The following is a 22,188-nucleotide window of genomic DNA, read 5'->3' as shown; positions in this document are numbered from 1 at the left end:
GACGACGGTCGGAATAATTTGCTGCAAGACGTCGCGCGGTAAGGAGCAGCCGCGGCTGCTTATAATCCGCGGGACTGCTTATATTTCCATATAAATTAAACGGAACGCCACACGGACGACGACTAACGGAATCCGGGAGTGGTCTTACACTCGTGATATCAGCGACGACGCTGATACATAGAAAGAGCTTGCTTTCATCCCCCGACGTTATACCTATCTGCGCCCATCAGGCGCGACGTTTATGGATGCCGGTGGTGGAGAAAACGCCTTCGCTTCTTCGCGGTTCCTAACGAGATTCCCGATTATCCACGGTGCGCGTCCCGGGATTGTCCCCGCGCTAATTACCCAACGTTAAGACGTCAACGTGGCAAGAAGATGAGAGTACACCGACGCGCGCGCGACGCGAGCATCGTGCGGTGTACACGACGTGTATTTAGCACGCGGCAATATACAATCCGCGCGAATTTCATATATTTCAGCGACTGCGGCGACGTTAGTCTTCTCCTTTTAATGAGAATATCGGAACCGGCGGTTGTGCTCGCAGACTGTAATGGACGAGAAGGAACGGACGGCTTTTTGATCGAGACTCGAGATAGATTTTTCATAGGAGTGCATCCCTTTTAGCGCAGTCCCTGTTTCTGAATAATTTATATTTGCGTACTTAAATTTTTACTTTATACCATTGCAGTGCGGTCTTTTCGTGTATACCCAGACTGTTCTTTACTCGTGCAGATTTCTTCGGAAATATTGATTGTAAATATCTCGTCTATAATAACAGCGCTTGTTATCTCGTATTACGTTCGATTTTGATTAATAAAAGGAGTTATGATTACGTTGTAATTATTTATGCGAGAAATTGCTGTGCGCGAGTTTCATTGAGAAAGCAATCGTATATATGAAAAAAAGAGGTTTCGATCGATTCGCGTGACTTATGTAACGGCGGGTTAAGATTTATAAATATTCATAATCGATGGCTAAGCGACGCTCGTTCCGCCGAGCTTTTCTTGCCATGCACAGTCAATCTCGGCGAGGAAAATCGCCGGCGTTTTCCTTTGAATATCTTTGAATAAATTCCGCGATCTTTCCCGATTCGCGCGATAGTACAATATCCAGCTGTAGCGCGCGTATAATTTTGCGGCAAAAAAAATGCAAATTATTCATTAACTTTTCAGAGACGCGCGAGTATCGTCCTGAAATGGCGAAAATTTTCTTCTACATAGGAAAAGTCTTTACTGCTTCAAAGTAAAATGCTATCTTGTTTTTTTTTTTTAAACCAGTGCAACTATAAATTCTCAAAGGAAAAAATTGTAATTATATACGATCGAGTCAATATATCATTACCAGAAAAGCAAGAAAAATCAGGGATGTTATAATTATTTTTTTTTGTTTAAAAAAATACGCAACGTATTAGAATTTGGCAAATTTCCGCTATCTGCGCGAGGGGTAATTAATGGAAATCTCTGCGATTAAACGACGTTCTACAAGGAAATCGTCGCGACATGCACCTCGCGATGAGCGACAACTTTCGTAAAAAAAAAAAAAAAAAAAATAATAATAATAATAAGAAAAGAGAAACAGATTTCTTAAACCGCCCAAGCTTCTGGCGTTCAACGAGCCATCGAAGCGGCGAAAACGCCGCGCGCGCTCCTTACGGAAATGGTAAACGGAGTATTACGAGTGTCAGGTTCACGAACGAGCCTGACGAAGTATCCCGATGGGCGGGCGAATGGAAAGCTCCGTCCTCGGCGTTGGAAGGAAATTGAATCGATTGTAATTAAAACTTGTATAACGAAGGCACGCGCGAGCGCGCGATGTTCATTCCAGCTGTCCGGGCCCTGGAAATTCCATTTTTCCGCCTACGAGCTGAATCATCGTGCGACGGGACCAAAATCCATCCAGTGTGTTTTATAAATTAGCACAGCTTTCTCGATCCCCACCGGCGAAAGAGCGGGTCCGAGATTCGGAAACTGTATGAATATCTCGGCAGTATAGGTACTCTTTGTTCATTCCAATGTAATCCAAGCTGGATACAAGTCGAGTACAGAGCGAATATTCACTCTCGTTATTCTTATTTCGTATAAAGAATAAATGGACTAATTGTAAGTGAAATTAATCAAACTCATTGCTACGATATTAAATATCTTCACAAAATAAAACTGTTAGGACGAGACGTAATTGCACTATGGAGAGGAATTCGCAATTTCTGCAGCACTTTCAGATAATTGCAAAGCTTCATATTTACGATTTTATAATCTGGTTAACTTATCTAGGCCTCCTCGTGGTTTTATCTGAATCGGCAATACACAAAGGACTCGAGGGGCGCCTTAAGTGTCGTCGAGGGTGGAATATGTAAATTAATCTGCGTCGCGTGACGAGAGCTTGCTCGCAATTTTCTTGATTCCGCGTCTGCAGCCAGCGTCTTATTGTGTATTCAATTACACGGCCAGTAGACGATATCGGCACGAGCGAGGCATTTATCGCCGCGAGGCGATATCGTATAATCCCCATTTAATGAGAGTTATGCGTCAAGGAATGGAATCGATTAACGTTCAGTCCAGATGCTCCCTTCGGTTTCGCGATTATATATTTCACCTGTTTATTAATACATTCAGGAAAAGCAAGATAAAAAGAACACCGATCAAGATATTTATATGCATTCGTGTCATTAGTCGGTTAATTTGCATATATGTATGAATTAATTAATTACTTGTTGCGTATTAAATACTTATTACTGATCCTTTTGCAAATTATAAATATTTCTGTTAAGCACGTCATTAAAATTATCAATATTCTAATTAAATATGTATATCTATGTGTATGAAAAAATGAGAAAAGGATAAAAATTATAGACAAAAACGGTACATGTCATTTGAAGAAAAATAGTAATCGATCTTCTCAAGTGCCATTACAGCAAAAACAAAACGTGACAGCATACGAGACAGATTAGATTGTATTAAGTCTTTCAACAGCCTCCTCGATTACTTTCGCCCGCTTTTATCGAAGGGATATTCGGCCATAGAGAACAACGCGGCTGATCAAAATACGTCAGTTACTAGTTTTATTTAATAAATATAATATTACATTGTGTGTGTGTAACATAAGGAATATCGTATGTAATCATCGCCATTCGCGCCATTCCGCGCTCGCGCGATTCCAAACGGCGACGGGAACACTTTGCGAATCGTCCGAGCGGCAGCGTGTGTGAACATGTAATATAACTTTTATTCTTTGTGATATAGAACACTTCTTTCTCTCTAACGACGGCACAAAACATACAGTATGTTACAATATCGTTACAAGGGACAGTCATTGTGGCGCCGAGCGATTTCGTCGCTCGACAATTTCGGGTATTTTGTCGACATTTGCAGAAAATCTCGGCGTAGAGAGATCCGACGGCGCTCTTAAACGGAGTACAATTTCGCGACGTGGAAAATATGTTGGAACAACGAGCCGAATCTATATCTCCGTAGAACCGTCTACGGGCGAGATTTCGCTGCTTGAGGCTCTTTTTTTTTTTTGATTCGTTACATTTAAGCTTAAACGAAGCGGACGATATGTTATCGTGGGCAGTGTCGTTAGTGCGCATAATAAAATAACAATGCCGAGAGATAAATAATATCCAACAGATAATATAATATCAAAACAAGATAACCCCGTTTATTAATTCGTCTGATTAACGCCAGAGGCTCAAAAACGTGTTCAAAAATAAAATTAAGAGATAAAATTAGATTTATTATAATAAGAGAAATAGGATCGTAACGATATACAATCAATTAGAATCAAAAGCCATGCGATCCAAGCTTAAGTCTTTGACAGCCTTATATTAGTTTCTGTATACATATATGTCTATATATATACATATAATTTTTCCAACAAACTGCGCGCCGATTATTTGTCGGACTTAAAACACAGTAATTGTTAGAATTAAAAACCCTTCCCTCCCCAGAATTAAAGAAATTTAAAATTTAGCTAAATTAAAATTTAGATAATTAAATCGAGTCGATTTAATTCCGGGGAGAAAAGGGTTTTTTAATTCTAACAATTACTGTGTTTTAAGTCCGACAAATAATCGGCGCGCAATTTGTTGAAAAAATTATATGTATATATATAGACATATATGTATACAGAGACTAATATAAAGCTGTCAAAGACCTAAGCTTAGATTTATTATATCAAATTAAAAACAGTTTTATCATATTCACATAATATGTATAAAGCAGATAAATAGAATATATTTTCGCAAGCCTTTTTTCGGCCAAAGATCGAACGCGATAACGTGTTACGGCGATGATTAAAAGTGACAACAGCAACGAAGGAGATAACTTACTATACACTTTACCCCGTGCACCCATCCGCCCGTCCTTTATTTTCCATTACTCTTTATACGATCTATCGGTTTAACGATTTCATCGACGATCCGCTATTTACACAACATCGTTAAACCTCGAACGCTCGTTCGCGCCGTGAACCGTGAAATTTATCGGAGCCATAAGTCTATCGAAAAAATTTTAATAACCGATGCTTACGAAGCTTGATTACCCGGCGACATCGAGTCTTATCGCGACAGATTTCTTTCTGCCTTTGACTTTTTCGATTTTTTAACGCAAAGTGTATGCGTTTTCGATCGGTGTTAAATTATTGCCAAATCGATGCGCGTTTCGTTAAATAACTCGCGTCTGGAAATAGAGGATTCACGGCTGAAATCAAACGGCAACGACAATTTGACAGTGACAGCGATCGAAAACGAATTAAATTTCAATAAAAATATATTTAGTGCGACAAAATGTAATCGTGGACAAATGTAACCGCTAAAATAACAATTGATTGCAACTTGTTACATCTCTTATTGTTAGCGATAGAACGATATGATAAAAATACGTCGATTATCTGTAAATAACTGAATCAATTAATGTTAACATGAATGAAATTGGAAATCTACAATCTGATGGTTTATGTATTAGAATTTTGGGCAGAAATGTATATGCGCGCGATAAAATTCCTAAAAAGATAATATAACGTCGGAGTATATATAAAACCACTAGGAAGTTCACCGTACTCGCACCGTATTTATAAATACAATTTTTAAATAAGAAAATTTACATAGATAACGTAACTTTTTCGCGTGAATTAAAAAACTACTTCGTAATAACTATACGAATCCGCTACATGGGGAAGCGACAAACACTTTGCTTGCCGTTTTTACGTAAAAGTAGCGACCACATTTCTTGCGCCCTCGCCTCGGAGAAACTAATTTCCTCTCTTGTTTCACGCGCCGGAGGAATGCGACCGTGCGACCGGTCCACTCGCGCGCGCGGTAGCTGCACGGCTTTCCATTAATTAATCTAATATGTACAAATCGGACCGACGGTACAGCCGCAAAAAGGGACACTTCGAGATTCTCCATGGAAGTGGAAGATTGCTGGAAACGCCACGCGACGATACATATCGCACTTAGCAGAGTCTCTCTCTCTCTCTCTCTCTCTCTCTCTCTCTCTCTCTCTCTCTCTCTCTCTCTCTCTCTGCGACATTTATCATTCGCCTGTCTCAATACTTATCGTTCGTTCATAATAAAGTAATTACATAGAACACGGAAATCGCTCTGACAGGTTTACAGTGCGTGGCATAAACGTCTCGGAAGAGAAAGAAAAAGAGAGCGAAACAGAAGATTTTGCAATCGTTAACGTCACGTAATATTGTGAGAACTCGTCAAATTAATTAATTATTTGCAATTCAGTGTGAATTATATATCGTCGTATCTTGTGAAGACCGCCTCTACCCGCATTGTCTCCAAGAGATAACTTCGTCGTCTGGCACGCAAGTTTATTTTACAACGCATTATACTTTACTACGTTTCCCGACTGCGTACGCGATATACACGGGGAGGAGATATCTCCGGAATATCGCGTCCCCCTCGTCTATAAGAAGACACTTACTGTCAATACCCGCGGAGAGGGAGAGAGGGAGGGTCGATAGCAAAATATCTGACATACGAAAATAGATGTATAAGATTTTCTTTACATCGTTTCGCTATCACAAAGGTAGTTTACGGTATCGGTAATTATCTAGGGTATAAGTTACGACGTAATATGTAATATGTACATATACGATACAATATATACATATATCTCTATACGTTTGATAAAAGAAATTTGCGTCGGTCAGCTGTCAGTCTGTTTGTCCACGTTAACCGCCGTACGAAACAGATAAAGGTCACTATATGAAATTTTAATTCTTTTGTTCTCCGTATAGGCCTGACTCTCTATGGCTCTTTTTATCTCTCCCGTGAAATCACTTAAAAAAAAGAGCTGTCGTGAAGACACGCAGAAAGTTAGAAGTATTATTTTATCGTTCAAACAATGATAAGAAACATTTTGGAAATTAAATAAGAAAGTTTAGAAATAGAGGATTTTTTACACGAAGTTAATGATAAAGAAATTCAGAACTGCTAGAGCCTAAAATCTTAATAAATATAGTTGAAGTCACTCCAACGATACAGGTATTAAATTATGGAAGAATTGTTTGTGGAAATTTTAATGAGTAAAACAGATCGAGATAAACCTGTTCCCAAATATCTCGTTCCAGCGAATATACATATATTAATTAGATATCTCAGACTCTGTTTGGAGTAAATTACTAGTGTATTTATATATCTGCGTGTATATACATCTCTCGCCTCTTCCCTTCCCTCTCCCTCTCGATAATATGCCTCGGAAAATGTGACGCGACCAGTGCGAAGCATCGCGCGTCTCGCGAAATTCAGCTGAACTCTTGAAATGAAGAGTTCTTAGTCAATAATTTATAAAATCGTGAAATTTATAAATTTTTTGATTTGTTATGAAACCCCTTCCTCCTATTCTTCGAATAAAGTTTATAAAAGAAATTGAGTACAAGAAAAAAGAAGACGGTATAAAAACGTGATTTCTAGGCCATCAGAGTACATTGTCGGGATTAATTTTGAAAGAAATTAATCAAAATGCCTCCTTCACACGCCTAATGGAATAAAAAGGTTGTTGATTAAAAATTTTTTTAAATCCTTCCTGATACGACGGAATTCATTTTAATTAAACCGTGCGAGTCAATTGTTTATTTCAATTGTCCCAGAGTGGTCAACGTTATTTGTCACATTTTTCGCCGCCCCGCGAGAAATTATTGATTACTTTCGCTTCTCTGTATCGCTTCCGCAAAGTTCCGATCCTTACCGCCAACAACGTCGCCCGTTACACGAAGAGTCAAAGAGGTAGTATTCAATACGATTAACATACGGCAGTGTCATTTGGAAGGGGGCAGAACGCCTGTGTGTACTTTTGGAATTTTGCTAACCGATCAACGTGCGAGCGCGTCAAGATCGACGGCCGATTGGCATATGGCTTACACTGAGAAAAAAAATTTGTTAATCCCAAAAAATATTTAGTCCGATACGTTCAACTAAACATTTCGGTTAGTTGACTAAACATTAGTTGAATTAATTAATTAATTCTTGATTAAAGAAATTAAATAAATTGTCGAAATAACTAATGTTTAGTTAACTAACTAAAATGTTTAGTTGAACGTATCCGACTAAATATTTTTCGGAATCAACAATTTTTTTTCTCAGTGTAGGATCATTGCACGAAGTTTACGTTGTAAGTCTCGACTTGCATCGGTTGCAGGCCGATCTCCTGGAAACCATCCTTCAGACGCGCGCCCGGCTTCGTGCCGGTCAACGACGTCTTCGTGACGTTGACCTTGTCGAGCTTGTAGAACGCGGTACCCTGCGCGAGTCTCTCCGTGAGCGGGCAGTGCTTCAGCGCCACGTCGATGCCCACGGAGCAGCTGTAGCCCTGCCGGTGCAGCACCATGAGCGCGCTGTTCACCGGGAAATGCGGCAACTTCTGATCGTGGTTGGTGCGCAGATTGAGCAGGTGAAGGTCGCACGGGAAGCTCTGACTCAACAGTCGGACTTCCGGCGCCATCGTGACCTCCTGCTCGCTGCCGTCGACCACGAAGATGTTCATCGGATAGTTGAGAGTGTTGCTCAGGTGATTGGCGAACAGAGACGGCCTCGAGTATCTGTCCTTCTCGCCGCTGATGTCTTCAAGCAGTAGCCAGTGCTTGATGACGGTCCGCCTATTGTCCAGCAAACCCTCGCCCATGCCCCGCGAATCGTCGTAGAGAGTCCTGCGATCCAGCATCACCTCCAGCCAGCCGGGCTGGTAGCTGGCCGCGCCCTGGCAGTGGTTCACCAACAGTGTCAGTCGGTGACTCGAGTCCTCGATGTAGGCCATGGTCGTGATGGGAAAGTAGTTGCCCTCGATACCGATGCGCTCGATTTTCGTGCGTTTGATCATCTGGTGGCCGTTCAGATCGGTATAGAACTCGGGCGGATCGCCGTTCGAGATATCGGTCTGCAGGCGCATGAACATCTCCGTCTCGCGATTCTTCGGCGGCGTCTCGAAGTCCACGATGTTGCGCAGATAGATGGCCTCGCCGAGGCCGCCGTCGTGATGGTAGATCGCCACGTGATGCGTCAGTAACTTGCCGTACTCGACGGTGAGGCGGGAACTCAGGCTACCGCTGACGATATAAATCTTCTGGTGCGGCGTGTACGCCTCCAGGACGTCCTTGTCGGTGTCCCGGAGATTTGGGTCGGGCATGAAGAGGTAGGCACCGCTGTGAAACTGCGCCGAGGGGTACGCGGCGAACTGTACGGCGCACTGCATGATCTTGCCGGTGGATTTCTTCGTCACGCGCTTCAGAAAACCCGTCTGTCCGTCAAACAGCAGCTTCATCCGTTGATTCTCGAGCTGCACGTCGCCCACCTGCATGGGTTTGATGGGAAAGACGTTGTCCTTGCCGCAACGGCTGCAATACACCGTCGAGATGGCCTCCGCCGGCACCTTGTCGACCTGCCGCAGGTGATACGTGGCAATCGACAGCGGTTTCAGCTCGGCCACGAAGAGCAACACGTACACGTCATGCGTGATGCTCGTGGCGTTCATCACCGGCGCGATTTGGTAGGGTATGGGGTTTCTTTGTGGATCCAGGACTTTGATTTTATACGACGTGACTTTGAGACTGATCACCTCCTGCCTGGGCTGGGCCAGTGGATTGAACAGAACGATCTTTCTGGTCTCATGGCCGTTCACGCCGATCGGTATCTTCTTCGGTAACTTCTCGTAGCTGTCTCTGTCCGACTCGGCCAGCACGTAAACGGAATTGGATTTGCCGCTGATGGTGGCCGCGAGCGACTGGATGGCGAAGCTCTGCAGGCTCGTCGTGTCCGAGATCGACTCGAAAAGTTTCAGCGCGTAATCCTTCATGACGAAGGACTTTGAGGTACCGGTGATCGCGTCGTGATGCTGGAACAGGCCCAGATTACGCCTCGCCTTCACCAACTTCTCGAAATACGTCTCGTAAAGTTTTATATCCTTGCCAGACTGCTTGGCGAGATTGAGCGTGATCGTGTAGAGGATCTCGGCTGATCTGAGATTTGCCTCGAGCTCGCGATCCAGGATCTTCATGTATGGTCTGGTGGTAAAGTAGCCGCTCCAATAGGCCGGTCTACCCTCGCTGAAGATATCCGAGTACACGAAAAAGTCGCCCGTCAACGACGGGAACTTGCCCACGCGTTTTTGTATCTCGCCGAAGTAGTCCTTCGGCGTGCCGAACACCACCTCGGCATTGTACTCGTCCTTGCGGCTGTTTATGTAATCCATCAGGATCTTGTAGTTGGTGTACTGTTGATCCCACTCGATCGCGTGGTCGTATCTGAAATACAGATACAATAGCGGAAAACGTGACGTTTCGTTAATAGAACCAATTTTATTTTTTTTTCTTGACACATGTTATGTTATAAAAAGCAATATATATCATGTTTAATAAAAAAAAAACTAGTTTTCCAGTTAACATATAAAATAGTAACATTGGTCTATCGAATTGTAATTAAAGTATGTTAACAATATTTTACAAACTTAGAAGGTAAAGAAAAACTTTGTTGGATACACGTGTCTCTTTTCCGGAACAATAAAGTTATTAAAAAAATACGAAATTGGAGAGAAATTTAAGGGAACAGTGAAAAAGAATTGTAAACGTAAATAGGTGGAAACCGGGAACGGTCTGTTTTTCAAAACGAAGTTATGCGAACCTAAAGTCATCGCCGAGCGGCATCAGCACGACGTTGTGAGTGAACAACGAGCCGGTTCTCGCGTACTGCTCCAGTAACAGCTCGGCCATCTGCTTGACGTTGTTCGGCGTGATCTCGACGGCGCGGACCGAGTATTCGGTGTACTCGCCGCGTATCTTACGGAAGTCGAAGTTGAGGCAGACATGCGGATGTGGGCCGCACGAGTGCTTGATGTTGTAGATGTCGAAGGGCTGATTGTGGGTGAGCATGTCGGCGGCGCCGTCGCGATCCCACGGCTGTCGCCAGACAAAGTCGCCGTACTGCTTCTTAGCGAACCACTGCTTCCACGCGTAATGTATCCTCTGGATGACCGTGCCGGACGCGCCCGAGGCCCTGAGGAAGTACGGTATGGTGCTGCCGTGGCCGAACGGGTCAACGGACCAGCCCGACTCGGGTATCACGTCGAGATTCGTTTTCAGCCACTGGTGACCTGAAGTTTGGGAAAGGAAACTTTTCTTACAGCTATACAGCTTCTACGCGAAGTGTATCTAGAGAGTACATCGATAAAGGAAATCGATAGTTTCATCGCCACTGCTTTAGTCGTAGCTATTAATTATTAAGCATTTTGCTAAAAATGTTCTACAAAAAAAAACCCAATATTTCGAATTATTTCGAAAAAATAGTAATTTCTTTTGTGTCTCCTTGTATTATTATGATTTTATATTAAAATGCTTTAACTCTTTGGAATACTTGCAAGGGAGCGTCTAGACAGAATATCGGTTTCTCGTAATGCAAAGGCAATACTATATAGTGTTTTAGATAAAATAAGAAAAATGTTAAATTAATTCCTACTGTAGATTTCAAATTCGTTTTTAAACGACCCACGTATAAAAAGACATCATAAATCTTTAAACACTAAATTAGATATTTTTTTTCATTACTTTATTTTGAATTATTTGTATTTGTATAGTTCGTCGTTTAAAGTGGAAATTTTAGTTCGCTAACAGAATCCGATATTAATTCGCATACGGCTTTAGTTTATTTTCGTTTAATCTCCTAAAACTAATCTACAACTTAATTATGGATAGCGTATCGCAAAAGCCACGTCTGCCCGGCCTTTTTTATGGCATGCATTAATTTGCATCGGGGAGAGCCTTTTAAAGTTCATCCATGCCGCGTTCTGCGCGATGCGATCAAATATTCATAATGCGCGGATTAATCCGCTGTTTCCGTGTCCTGAATATTCCAATTCTTCGAACTATGATGAACATACGCGCCGAAAAAGTAAATTTACTGACTTGTCCATGCACCAAAATATTAAACGAACAACATAATAAAGTCAATCAATAAAATAATATATCGCTAAAATCACCAATTAAAAAGTCGAAACATTATCGAGATGACGTAAAATCCTCGGTCATGTTCAACGAAAATGTATCTTTATTATTAACAAGATTTAATTCCGCAAGCTTCATGTGTTATTTATAAAATTTAGAATTTATGTTACCTATACGTTTAACAAATAATTAATTAAATGGTACGACCACATAGATACATTCGATTAATTAATTAAAAAAACGGTATAAAATATATAATAAAGCAGGTATCTCCAAAGTTAAAACGAAGAAGTCAGTAAACCGGAGCCGGTCGGATAAAGAGAGTTAGGGTAAATGCGCGATTAAAGGAATACGCCATTAGCGGATGGGAAACATCGGGCTCGTCGAAAAAGTTAGCGACGCCGCGGTTGGGAAGAGGGTCGTCGATCATGCCCGGGCAGGGCCAAGCGACGCGGAAACTTGCGGCGTGGTTGGCGAACGAAGCCGCGAAATTAATCCCGCAGGAACGCACGAGCGGAGAACGGATAGGCTCGCCGGGGGAAGGCTAATAGAATTAGCCCCGCGAAGTCAGCGGTAGTTAGGCGACAGATATATAGGAATAGAAGGATCCTCCTACTCCCCCCCCCTCCACCCCCGTCCAGTTGTGACAAGCCTGGGGTGTCGTGTACGTTATCAGCGTTGACTATCGTTCGACTGATGTTTTTAGCGTAATCTCGCGAATGATTATTGTTACGGGTGAGCAAGTACGATAAATGATATCTGCGAGGCACGCGACCGGTACGGTCCGTAAATCAAACGGATTAATGTTACTTGAACAAAACTCTGTCTCTCTGGTATAAGTTATACCTTATATTGTTGTAATATTATCATATCTTACGTCGAGGCGAGTTTGGCTTAGAGTAAAATTGATTAATTGATGATTTGACTCGAATGAAATTGGATTCGAATGAGATTTTCCAGAAGTTAGCAATTATTCAACGTCTGTATAATACGAAGATAGGAATCTGGGTATTTAGAAAAGTTTCCATTGTTCGCGCGATTTAATACTGTTCGGGGAAGTATGCGGATATTAATGTTCACTTTGTGACGTGAACATCTCGTGAATCTACCTAAAATCCAAATTCTCGGGGTCATTCGCAGCTCGCTCTGCAACCTGGAAATTGCATCAATTATTCGCGAGCTCGGCCGCAAATTGCGCGTTCGTCGTGCTATCCCGCCGATGGAGCTCGCATTATTGTGGAAGTAGCGAGAGAGAGCGAGAGAAAGAGGGGGGAGGGAGGAGAGACATAGAACTAGAGAAAGGGAGATAGAGAAAAAGATATATAGAGAGGGAGGAGAGAGAGGGAGAGAGAAAGAGAAAGAGAGAGACGGATGAGAGGACGCGGATAGAAGCCAAGGTGGGAAAGAGGGGCTAGAAGGGTGCCTAATGTGGGGAATAAACCATTAAACTGTACTCAGCCGGTGCTCGAGTGATTATAACTCGTTAGAGCTGCACGACATGTGTGCATTAACGGAATTATCACGGGTTACAACGCGGGTTGAAACTCTTCCTCAAAGATATTGCGTCTCTCTTTCACGTATTGAATCCGTGTTGCGTTCCCGCGAGGATCCGAGCGCGGGATAATCGGGAGGGAATTACTTTCTAAGAGGACTGAAATCGATCTTGTTTATTTTTTAGAAAAAGCAAGCGTATTCCCCGGAATATAGGTGCAGCGATCGCGAGTCTCAAATAAAAATGAGAAAACTATTTGATTAACGCGGCAAAACTTAAATCCTTTCGAAGGAAATCTAAAAGCTTGTCGAATCATGACGGAAAAGTATAATCGCGTGAAGTAAATAATAATATGTATAGGATAAGAAATTTTTTAGAAAATAAACGTATATCATTAAGATATTTTTTTCGTCTCTACGTTTCTCAAGTTTGTAGAAAGAAGGAAAGGAATGAGGAAGAAGAACTTACGAAAAAGCTACGGTCACGTTCTGGCGCTCCGAGATGTAGAACGTGCAAGTGGGAAAGTGCAGCATGTCGAGATGCCACGTGAGATACGGGGGTATATGCTGCACGGAGTAAATCAACGTGCTAATTTTTTGGCTCCAACTTGATTCCCGTGGAATTTCAAATGTCGACTTTATCGCGAGACGCTCGAAGAAAGCAGTATTTTTTTAAATAAATTCTTTTGTCCGCGATGCTCGAACGAACGAACAAAATGGAAATTAAAAAGAATAATTCGCATTTCTATTTCCCATTTATACAAAAAATATTATGTGTTATATGTATAAAACGTTCGATCTCTTTTTTTTTCGAAATTTTCAGGGTATATATTTTAATGCTTCTATTTCAAATTTCCGCGTGGAATGGATTTTGAAATATCAAGATGAGATTCCAATCTGGCGAGATAGTCGGGAAAGAACCGTGACGGCATTTATTGGCGTGAATAATGCAAGGCCTTCACACTCGTGTCTGTCGTCGATTATTAACAGTCCGGATCGGACGTATCGCGATAAGCCGCCGTGAAATTTTCAAACACTCCATAAAACAAAGAAGGGGCGAGAGTCTATATCCATAACTGGCCGATAATGAGAGACATCGTGCGCCACTTGTTGCTCTCGTTCCGAGTTCTAATCACCGAAGCCGCTACGTCGGCGGTCCGTATACGAGCCTTACATTTTTCCCAGCGGAGTTCGCCAGACCGAGCTCATTAATCGCTATTAATTAGCATCGACAGACCGCAATCCCAGCTGGAACTTGTGATTATACAAGTCCCACTTTGAATCAGATTACCCATAATTTGGTATCGTTAAACGTTATCGCGTCATTTCAGCTGCCGTTTACCCTCACTCCACTTTCAACAATTTTCCGACGCTATCGTGTAATAATTTAACGTCAGGCTTTAAAAAGCTATGTGCAATCTTTCTAATTTTAGATTGCTCTCTATAAGAAAGATACGAGGATAAGTATCGTATTTCTCTTTGCGCGTTTCAATACTATACAAAATTATTGATCAGCATTAAGATTTTGTAGACAGACTGTGTGTGACAGACTTTTAAATAATTTACATTTAAAACACATGCCGCGGGCTTGCCGCAAAGCGAGAAAACTAACAGATTTTTTCCTGTCGAATGGTATTCACGGGATTATCCCTGTGTGCATGTGTCCCACTAATTGCAACTAATTTACAGCGTCGGTATCGGCGGACGAAAACGACCGAGAGAGATTCTGATGCGACAGCCCGGTAATGGACCTCGTCTCGATACGCTTCCGGTTATTATCGTTCCTCCAGGGTGTTACAGGTGAGTCGCGAGGGAATTGCTCGCGTTTATCTCCGCGATTCACAGCCGACATCGCAGCACGGCCATCTGGACCATCCGCGTTGTTTTCCCCTGTTATCGAATACGCGGGGTCTCGATTGTGGGAAAACATTTCTCGCTTTGCTGCAAACGTCTGCGGTCTCACGATTGGTTTTTAGTTCCGCAGTTTCAAAACCCGCGTAAAAAGAATAACGCGAACGGGAAGAATACCAGACATAATAAAAAGTATAAATAGAGATGTGATACTTTGAAAAGAAAAATAAGTAGAGAGAATGACGTTAAACACGATTGTTTAAAAATAAATATATAACAAACATGGATAAATAACCATAATAAGTAACGTTTATCGTTTTACTGCAGTCCTGCATTTTTTAATTTAGCTCTCTCGAAGTTATCAATGTTGTCATTTTTTGTTGAGAACGTTTTCCACTATATGCATGTGTACATTTAGGCTAAATAAATATATACTTATTTAAATTAGAATACAAGGGGGGTAAGTGACAGCGACGGGGCGATGCTCGGATCCGAAATGAGACAGACAGGCGAATAATTAATTTGTCGTGTTTATGATTCATGGGGAACGGATTTCCATCGCAAACACCCCGCCATGCGCCATTATGATACGATCGCTTCCATTGTCCTTACGTCGAATCAGGCCGGCCGGGGCCGTATATCAGTCGGCCATTCTGATCGAACAGGTGCGATCGGAATGAGATGCGTTCGGGCTCTCGTAAATTATGCCGATCCGCTCGCCATGCGTGACGTCCGCGATTTGTTGCGGCATGCAGTTGCGGTCGAATGCATAATTCCACGCGCGCGGAGGAGATCCATCCATAATGCCGCGCGCGGTTCACTCGGGTCACTCTGATAAAAACGAATATAAAATCAGCGCCGTCGATCGATACGTACAATTTAATTCCAATTTTCATCTGTGCGATAATAATAACGCGTTTATAATTCTATACTCGGAACGTGCATTGGTGCGGAATCATATTATTTTTATAGAATCTTATATGAAACACAACGTGGTACGTTTACTTTGTTATATTCAACGGTAGCTTTTCGAAAGAAATTTTCCTTCAAACAGTTATATTTAAATATACACCTCGAGATTATTTGTTTTAAATTTCATGAAGTAACTTGTATCAAAATTCCGAGTTCTCCAGCTTATTCCGAAACCTTCTCTATATGCTCGAAGTTCTCTGCTCTCTCTCTCTTTCTCTCTCTCTCTCTCTCTCTCTCTCTCTCTCTCTCTCTCTCTCTCTCTCTCTCTCTCTCAAATTTCCGGGGGCACCGGCATGTTTCGAACAGAGTTCGGAGCAATCGAACGCGTCGTCCAAACTCTCGCGGGATTGTCTCATCGTCTCTCTTCCTTTTCCAGTCTCCGGCCCGATCCTCTCGCTCCTGTGAGTGCAACAGCAACCGGTCGCTTCTCTCCCGGGGATCTCTCGATTCCGAAATAAGATCTCGCCGGCCTTCTCAATGGCAATTCTCGAGCGAAATACTTATGGCTCGGAAAGTTCTTCGTCGCTGCAAACCTTGTGTACACGTATGTGTGTGTATATATGTTGTATATGTGTTGCGCACGCGACTTTTATACGACGGCAAAACTTGTCGCTGCCGTCGATCTCGCTCGATAGCTCGATCGGATTTAATCAAGCGGAAGGAAAAGTGCAATTCGGGATGCACCGGGCAGAAACAGAGGAAGGAAGTCGTGCTCTCCCCCGTCGTATACATGTTTCGAGCTCAGATGTACCATGTTTTTTTTACGTAAATACATTATATTAAGGTCTTTCCTTTTTATATTTTAATTTCTTATTTTACATTATTTTTCCATCTTTATTCCATCTAACAATAATTCGTGTATCGGAGATATGTATATTAGAATGTATATACGCATCGTAATTCCTAATCATCTGTTTGCGCATCAAATATCAAATGTTCGCTAGTTCTATCTTGAATTTTTCCTTAGGTGAATTCTAAACGATTACATTTAACGTTGGATCGTGGACTAAAGTTAGAGCCGTAAATGTGTGTGCAGCCATAAATGCAGCAAGACACTTTACGCGCAACATCCGCTCGTTTTGCGCTTCCGAGCGTCATTCTGCATTCCCGTCTCGGCGGATCAACTGCAATTGCGATCGACACTCGAAGATCTAATTACGGCCGACCCCTTTTCTTGGCGGCTTGTTTCTCTCACCCCGTCGTCCGTCCGAAGGGTGGCGAGAGCAAAGAAGGCGTTGGAACAAAAAGTTGAACAAGCGTACCATTGTCTTCCGACTATACCGCAGGATCTCGTTAGCCTACTTTTCGCCCTCTCTATCTTTTCTCTCTCTTTCTCTCTTTCCCTCCTGTGATCCTCCAGGCGTACGACGCTTTCCTTTCCGCGTGTAACGCACGTCTCTCCACTTTTTTTTCCGCTTAGATAATCACCCTCCCTCAAACGCCGCCTATTGTCTCGTCGCTCCTCTTTTTTTTTTTAACCCGCGCCCACGTCATTTTGTTCTTGGAGCTTTTCTCCCCCTTTTAAACCTTTCGCTTCCCGCGTTACTCCGATATTTTCGCAAATGCCCGCGTTGTTATCCTCAGGCTTATGCATCTAAAAAAAAGCTTTAATCCGATATATAATGCGTCTGCATTATGCTTCGCGTAATAATTTTCGCATTCGTATAGGTATGCAGTTTCCCAGGTTGTTTTTTATATAACTTTTACGTAAAACTTTTCCCTCACGTTACATGCTGCGTCCGTTCTTTATTGTATTTGATGTCAATACAAACTCGAAACCATAACAGTAGTGCGTTCACTTGGACAATTCTTTTTGCATATTGCGCAACGAAAACATAATTTTAAAAATATTGATATTTCGACGTTCTTTTTATACCATAGAAAGATCAACTCTGAAACTTTTTTTAAAACTATTTTTCTGATGTCTTATGTACATTTGAGTCTCGTTTACTTTAAGGATACGGCCAGTTTTGGAAAATTCCTTAACTAAATTAATTTTTACAATCACGCATGCATTTTGGGCTCGTTAAATCGCTACGTCGAATTAATTAATATATTCATTGAAGTATAGACATCGTTTGGAAACGTGACTCGCTCCCGTCTTTGCGAAATAGGCATGCCACGTTTATCGTATACTCTTCGTCTCGAGTAGCGAAATAAGGCTCTATCTTTTTAACGATGGAAATTCCGAGCTCGTTCCGCGAGCGGTTACGAGGCGAGACGAGGCGAGGCGCGCCCGACGAGCGCGACCGGCGACGAAAACGTCTGTAACTAGCTGCTCTCTCGGTCAAAGTGCTCTTCAGTCTAGTCGAGAACCATAACCGTAACTATTCTGTATAGCCCCGTGGAACAATAGCTGTTCCACAATAATAACAACGACGCGGCCGCAATAACTTCCACATTCACGCGCAGCGGTGCCGAGGTGGGCGGGCGAAAAGCTTCCAATTTTTGAGTATTCTCTTCCGCAGAGAGATATCCGGAGCCGCAGGATGTCCCGACGAATATATTCGAAGTCGCAATGTCGCGAGAGAAGTGAAAACGTGTCTTCTTGCCGGCAAAAATTATGTTTAAACAGGCGCGTTAATTATTAGCAGAAAAACATGCAAACCGCGTTCATACCACTGCGCAACGTGACGTGTCACATGCATCGTGAGATCACCGCGGGGACTCGCACCGGTGCATGGCTTTCCGGAAATTGGCGTATTTCGGAATTCGAGAAAACAGAACAGTCGCGGTATATCGCGCGTGCTGCTGTCGCGTACTATTTCGATGCAAATATAACATCGATGCGCGGCAGATCCCGATGGGCGGTCCACGACGAAGCCCGGCCATTAAACGAATGTTCTCCGCTATATCGAGAAGAGGGTTGTTTCGTCGGCGATAAAAATCAATTCGCCGACGGTGACGATCGTATTCGGAAAGACTACCGACGCGAATTCAATCGGACGACGACGGCACCTCTTTCCGTTACAACTTCCTCGGGGGTACCTCCGTATTAAGATCTATATTACGGCACCCTATATGCCCGACGTACACGTTATATTTGGGACACGAAGCGAAACAGAATGCGAAAACAGAATGCGAGCCCGGGGGGAAATATGAAGCCTTCGGGATACGACGTAGCCCGTAAACGCTTTTATCCCGCGCGATATTAGCGACGGGATCTTCCAGAAGCCTGTCTAAAAGCGAGAGGAACGCCGACGATGATCGGCGCGCGAGAGAGCCGTGCAGTCTAAAGAGACGACCGGCCAGGGCTTCGTTCCGCTTCGATGTTATCGCCGCTCGCAGGATTATACTCGGTCGTCGTTTATTAAAAGATCGTTCCTTTGTTCGCGCGCCGTGAAACTCGAGCGAGGAAACGGGAGCCCCGGTCTAAGACGGTAGGCTGCCTCTTCGAAGCATATCGCCTGAATGCCTGCTCGCGCAGAGAGCCAGAGATTAATTTTCTGGACCAGAAGAAGGCGAGAAATGGGATTTAATGTGACACCGGCCCAAGCGACAACCGAACGTTCAAGCGATGTTGCTTCATGAAATGAAACAATTAATTTGGATACTTGAGAATCTCATCGATGAACAGCCTTTTCTAATCATTTATGTTATTTTATAATACAAATAATTAAAAAATGAATATAAAATATTAATATTAATATATTTATAATAAATAATAACTCATAATAATTTATAATTGTACCTACAGTCTTGTATAATGTACATATAATTTAATAATTTTATAAGAAATATTGTATTATGCATTATATTTTGATGTATAACAAATAAATATTTTGTAAATACCATGCACGTAAAAATATTACTTCTAGTTATATAAAATTTTAATTCTCGGTTTTTCAAAGAATATTTTATATTTTAAACCAAATTTTTTTTCTAAAGCACATTCGATGTTGTTACACGTTTGTACATCAGATTAATTTTTAATTTCTTCAATATCCGTAACAGATTTCCGATGAGATTAAAAGTCTACGAAGCTTGCAATCGTAATATTGAAATAAGATAAAGATATCTAAAAATGACGTTAGGGGAGACCGGGGCTCGTTGGCACCGTTTTTACAATTTCGCCATTTGAGTTTTTATACAACTTATTATCATGATTAAACAGTACTAATATGATAGAGAGAACCTTTCTTTACATATTTTCATGCTAGGAACGCTCCTGTATACCATATAGTTTCTTTGTAATAAATGAAATACGAACATGCTGCATTGTGGCCAACTTTCCCCAATAGTAGGGTAAGTTGGCTATGCGACAAAAGTCCACGTTAAATTAATGAATACGTAATAGAAACACAAAACGGGTAACACATACGTACTTCTTGATAAAGATTGTATCTTTTAAAGTTATTTTGTAACGATCGAATATCAAAACGTTGTTGCAGAAAAATAATTGTGAACTATTTTAGATGTAGCGCTTTCTTCATCATAATAATATTAATATAAATATATATTTAGCTTCTATCAGCATTGTAGATAGTAAATCACATGCTCAAACAGGTCTCACGCGCACGGCAACGACAAGTTAAGCTAAGCGTGTCTCGATATGAGCCAACATACCCTATCCCTACATACGTTTTATTTCAGTCGTTTTATTATTACAATAAATTACTATTGTTAGTCAAAATAACATGTCGTATAGCAACAGAAACTTTTCTTTTAACTAATGATACGTCACTTTGATTTACTTCTCTCAAGCTGAAGAATATATTAATACGATATTTTGAAACGCTCGAAAATTTACTTGTCACCTCTTGAATCAGACTTTTCTCTTTTTCTATTGTAATACTTGTCTGATTAAAATAAAACTTTGTGAAAAGTACCTATGTCGTATAAGAAATATTTTGTGATAACTTTTCCATTGTTTCTTTCGCTATAAATATATAAACGGAACGCATTGCCAACTTGCCTCTTGTGCCAACGAGCCCCGGTCTCCCCTACATGTCATCGAACAATCTTTCAAGTTCAAAGAAGTGCTGGCGCGACTATTGATCCGTGATATACAAACTACAGTTATGTTAATACATTAATCGTAATCGCGCGCACGCGGACGTTGTTTGCATTTTCGTCGATTAATGCATGGCGATTTATGCGCGGTTTATGCACACTCGCGGCAAATTGACGATAGCACGCCGGACTTTCGTGTTTACAGCGGGACGCACCGTCTACGTAATCGCGAATATCAACGCCGAATGTTTGCGTCGATGCGACTGTTCGTCGGTGTAATGCGTCCCTCCGAAAATACACGCGTGTACGATAATATCGAGTCCAATACACCGGCAGTTTAGTGCGCGACAGTCGTTAACGGTGGCCGCGCCGAACTTGGGCGATTTAACGTTCTAGGCGCGAACGCGCGTCGCGCCATACATATTCAGTGGCCCGATAATTAGGAGTTAATATACCTGAGCGGCATTATTTCAATTTAATGCCGGCGCCACGGCAAAATCGCAAATGTCCGCGCGCGCCCGCGAAATCACCATTGTGCGACCGACCGACGCGCATTCCCCCGCATCGCGACATTGGACGTTACATAATTCGTGCGCTTTGGTCTTAATCCGACAATTCCGTTTATAAATGCTACTACGATGAAGAATCTTCGAGCAATCGATGCGGTTTGCAAAATATTTGATCATGGGTTTCTGAGATCTCGAAACACGAAATAATTGGTGCAATAAAACTAAAATAGGAGAAATATATACATGTATACCCGATCAACATTTCGAAATGAACATTTTAGTAATCTTTGATAATCTCGAACCTCTCTTTTGTTATATTATATTTGTTTTATTCCATGCTGCAACATTTGCGGGATACATATTTTGCGAATACGAACGAATAAATGGGGGGGGGCAATATCTCAAAGATATAACGCGTCCGAATTCATCAAAGGCTGGAGCAACAAAAAGCACGCGTATGCGTTACCGAAAAATTTCGCGTTGGCGAAACTCTACGAGTTTAATATGGAGATAAAAGGAAATTTTCGCGTTTCTCGTTACGCGAGGAGGAGGCGCTATTAAGGCTCCTGGTCCCTGAGCCGAGAACTCTGCGTTGACGGCAGAAATAAGAACTCTCTCCTCTCACTCTCTCCAATGGAGAATTCTGTCTCGTGACACGTTGACAATCTCATTTTAAGTTGCGGTATATTTCTTTATTATTCGCTCTGTACTTGTGCTCTAACGTTTAACGTATTTGTGAAACTCGTGAAATTGACCGGATGGCAAGATTTGCAAGAAATATATATGCGGAAGGAACATTCACCACTCCTTTCGATAGTCGGAAAACGGATTGTTTTCCGTATGTTTAGGCTTCGTTTTATGGCTGTTTGTTTATTGTCGAGGGAAAAGGATAGTATCCGGTCAATTTTTGAAATGTGCTGAAACGATCTGTCGTGATTTTTTATTGAAATGTCTTTTTATTTCGGAAAATACC

At 42.0% G+C, this 22,188-nt stretch overlaps 1 protein-coding gene across 3 annotated transcripts in view; it reads right to left on the bottom strand.

The window, feature by feature from the left end:
- Positions 1–3,035: 3,035 nt before the first annotated feature.
- Alpha-man-iib (alpha-Mannosidase class II b) overlaps positions 3,036–22,188 on the bottom strand; it is a 146,256-nt gene continuing 127,103 nt past the window's right edge. For all 3 annotated transcript variants that reach the window (XM_077421651.1, XM_077421642.1, XM_077421661.1), the window contains exons 6-7: positions 10,124–10,592; positions 3,036–9,747 (exon numbers count right to left, since the gene is read on the bottom strand). In XM_077421651.1, the coding sequence (XP_077277777.1) occupies positions 7,602–9,747; positions 10,124–10,592 (2,615 nt within the window). In that variant the 3' untranslated portion in view covers positions 3,036–7,601. The remainder of the gene's footprint in view (positions 9,748–10,123; positions 10,593–22,188) is intronic.

The sequence above is a fragment of the Temnothorax americanus genome, unplaced genomic scaffold, assembly GCF_048541705.1.
Source record: "Temnothorax americanus isolate GAGA-0224 unplaced genomic scaffold, ASM4854170v1 Scaffold11, whole genome shotgun sequence".
NCBI lineage: Eukaryota > Metazoa > Arthropoda > Insecta > Hymenoptera > Formicidae > Temnothorax > Temnothorax americanus.
This window is presented reverse-complemented; position numbering and strand designations above follow the sequence as displayed.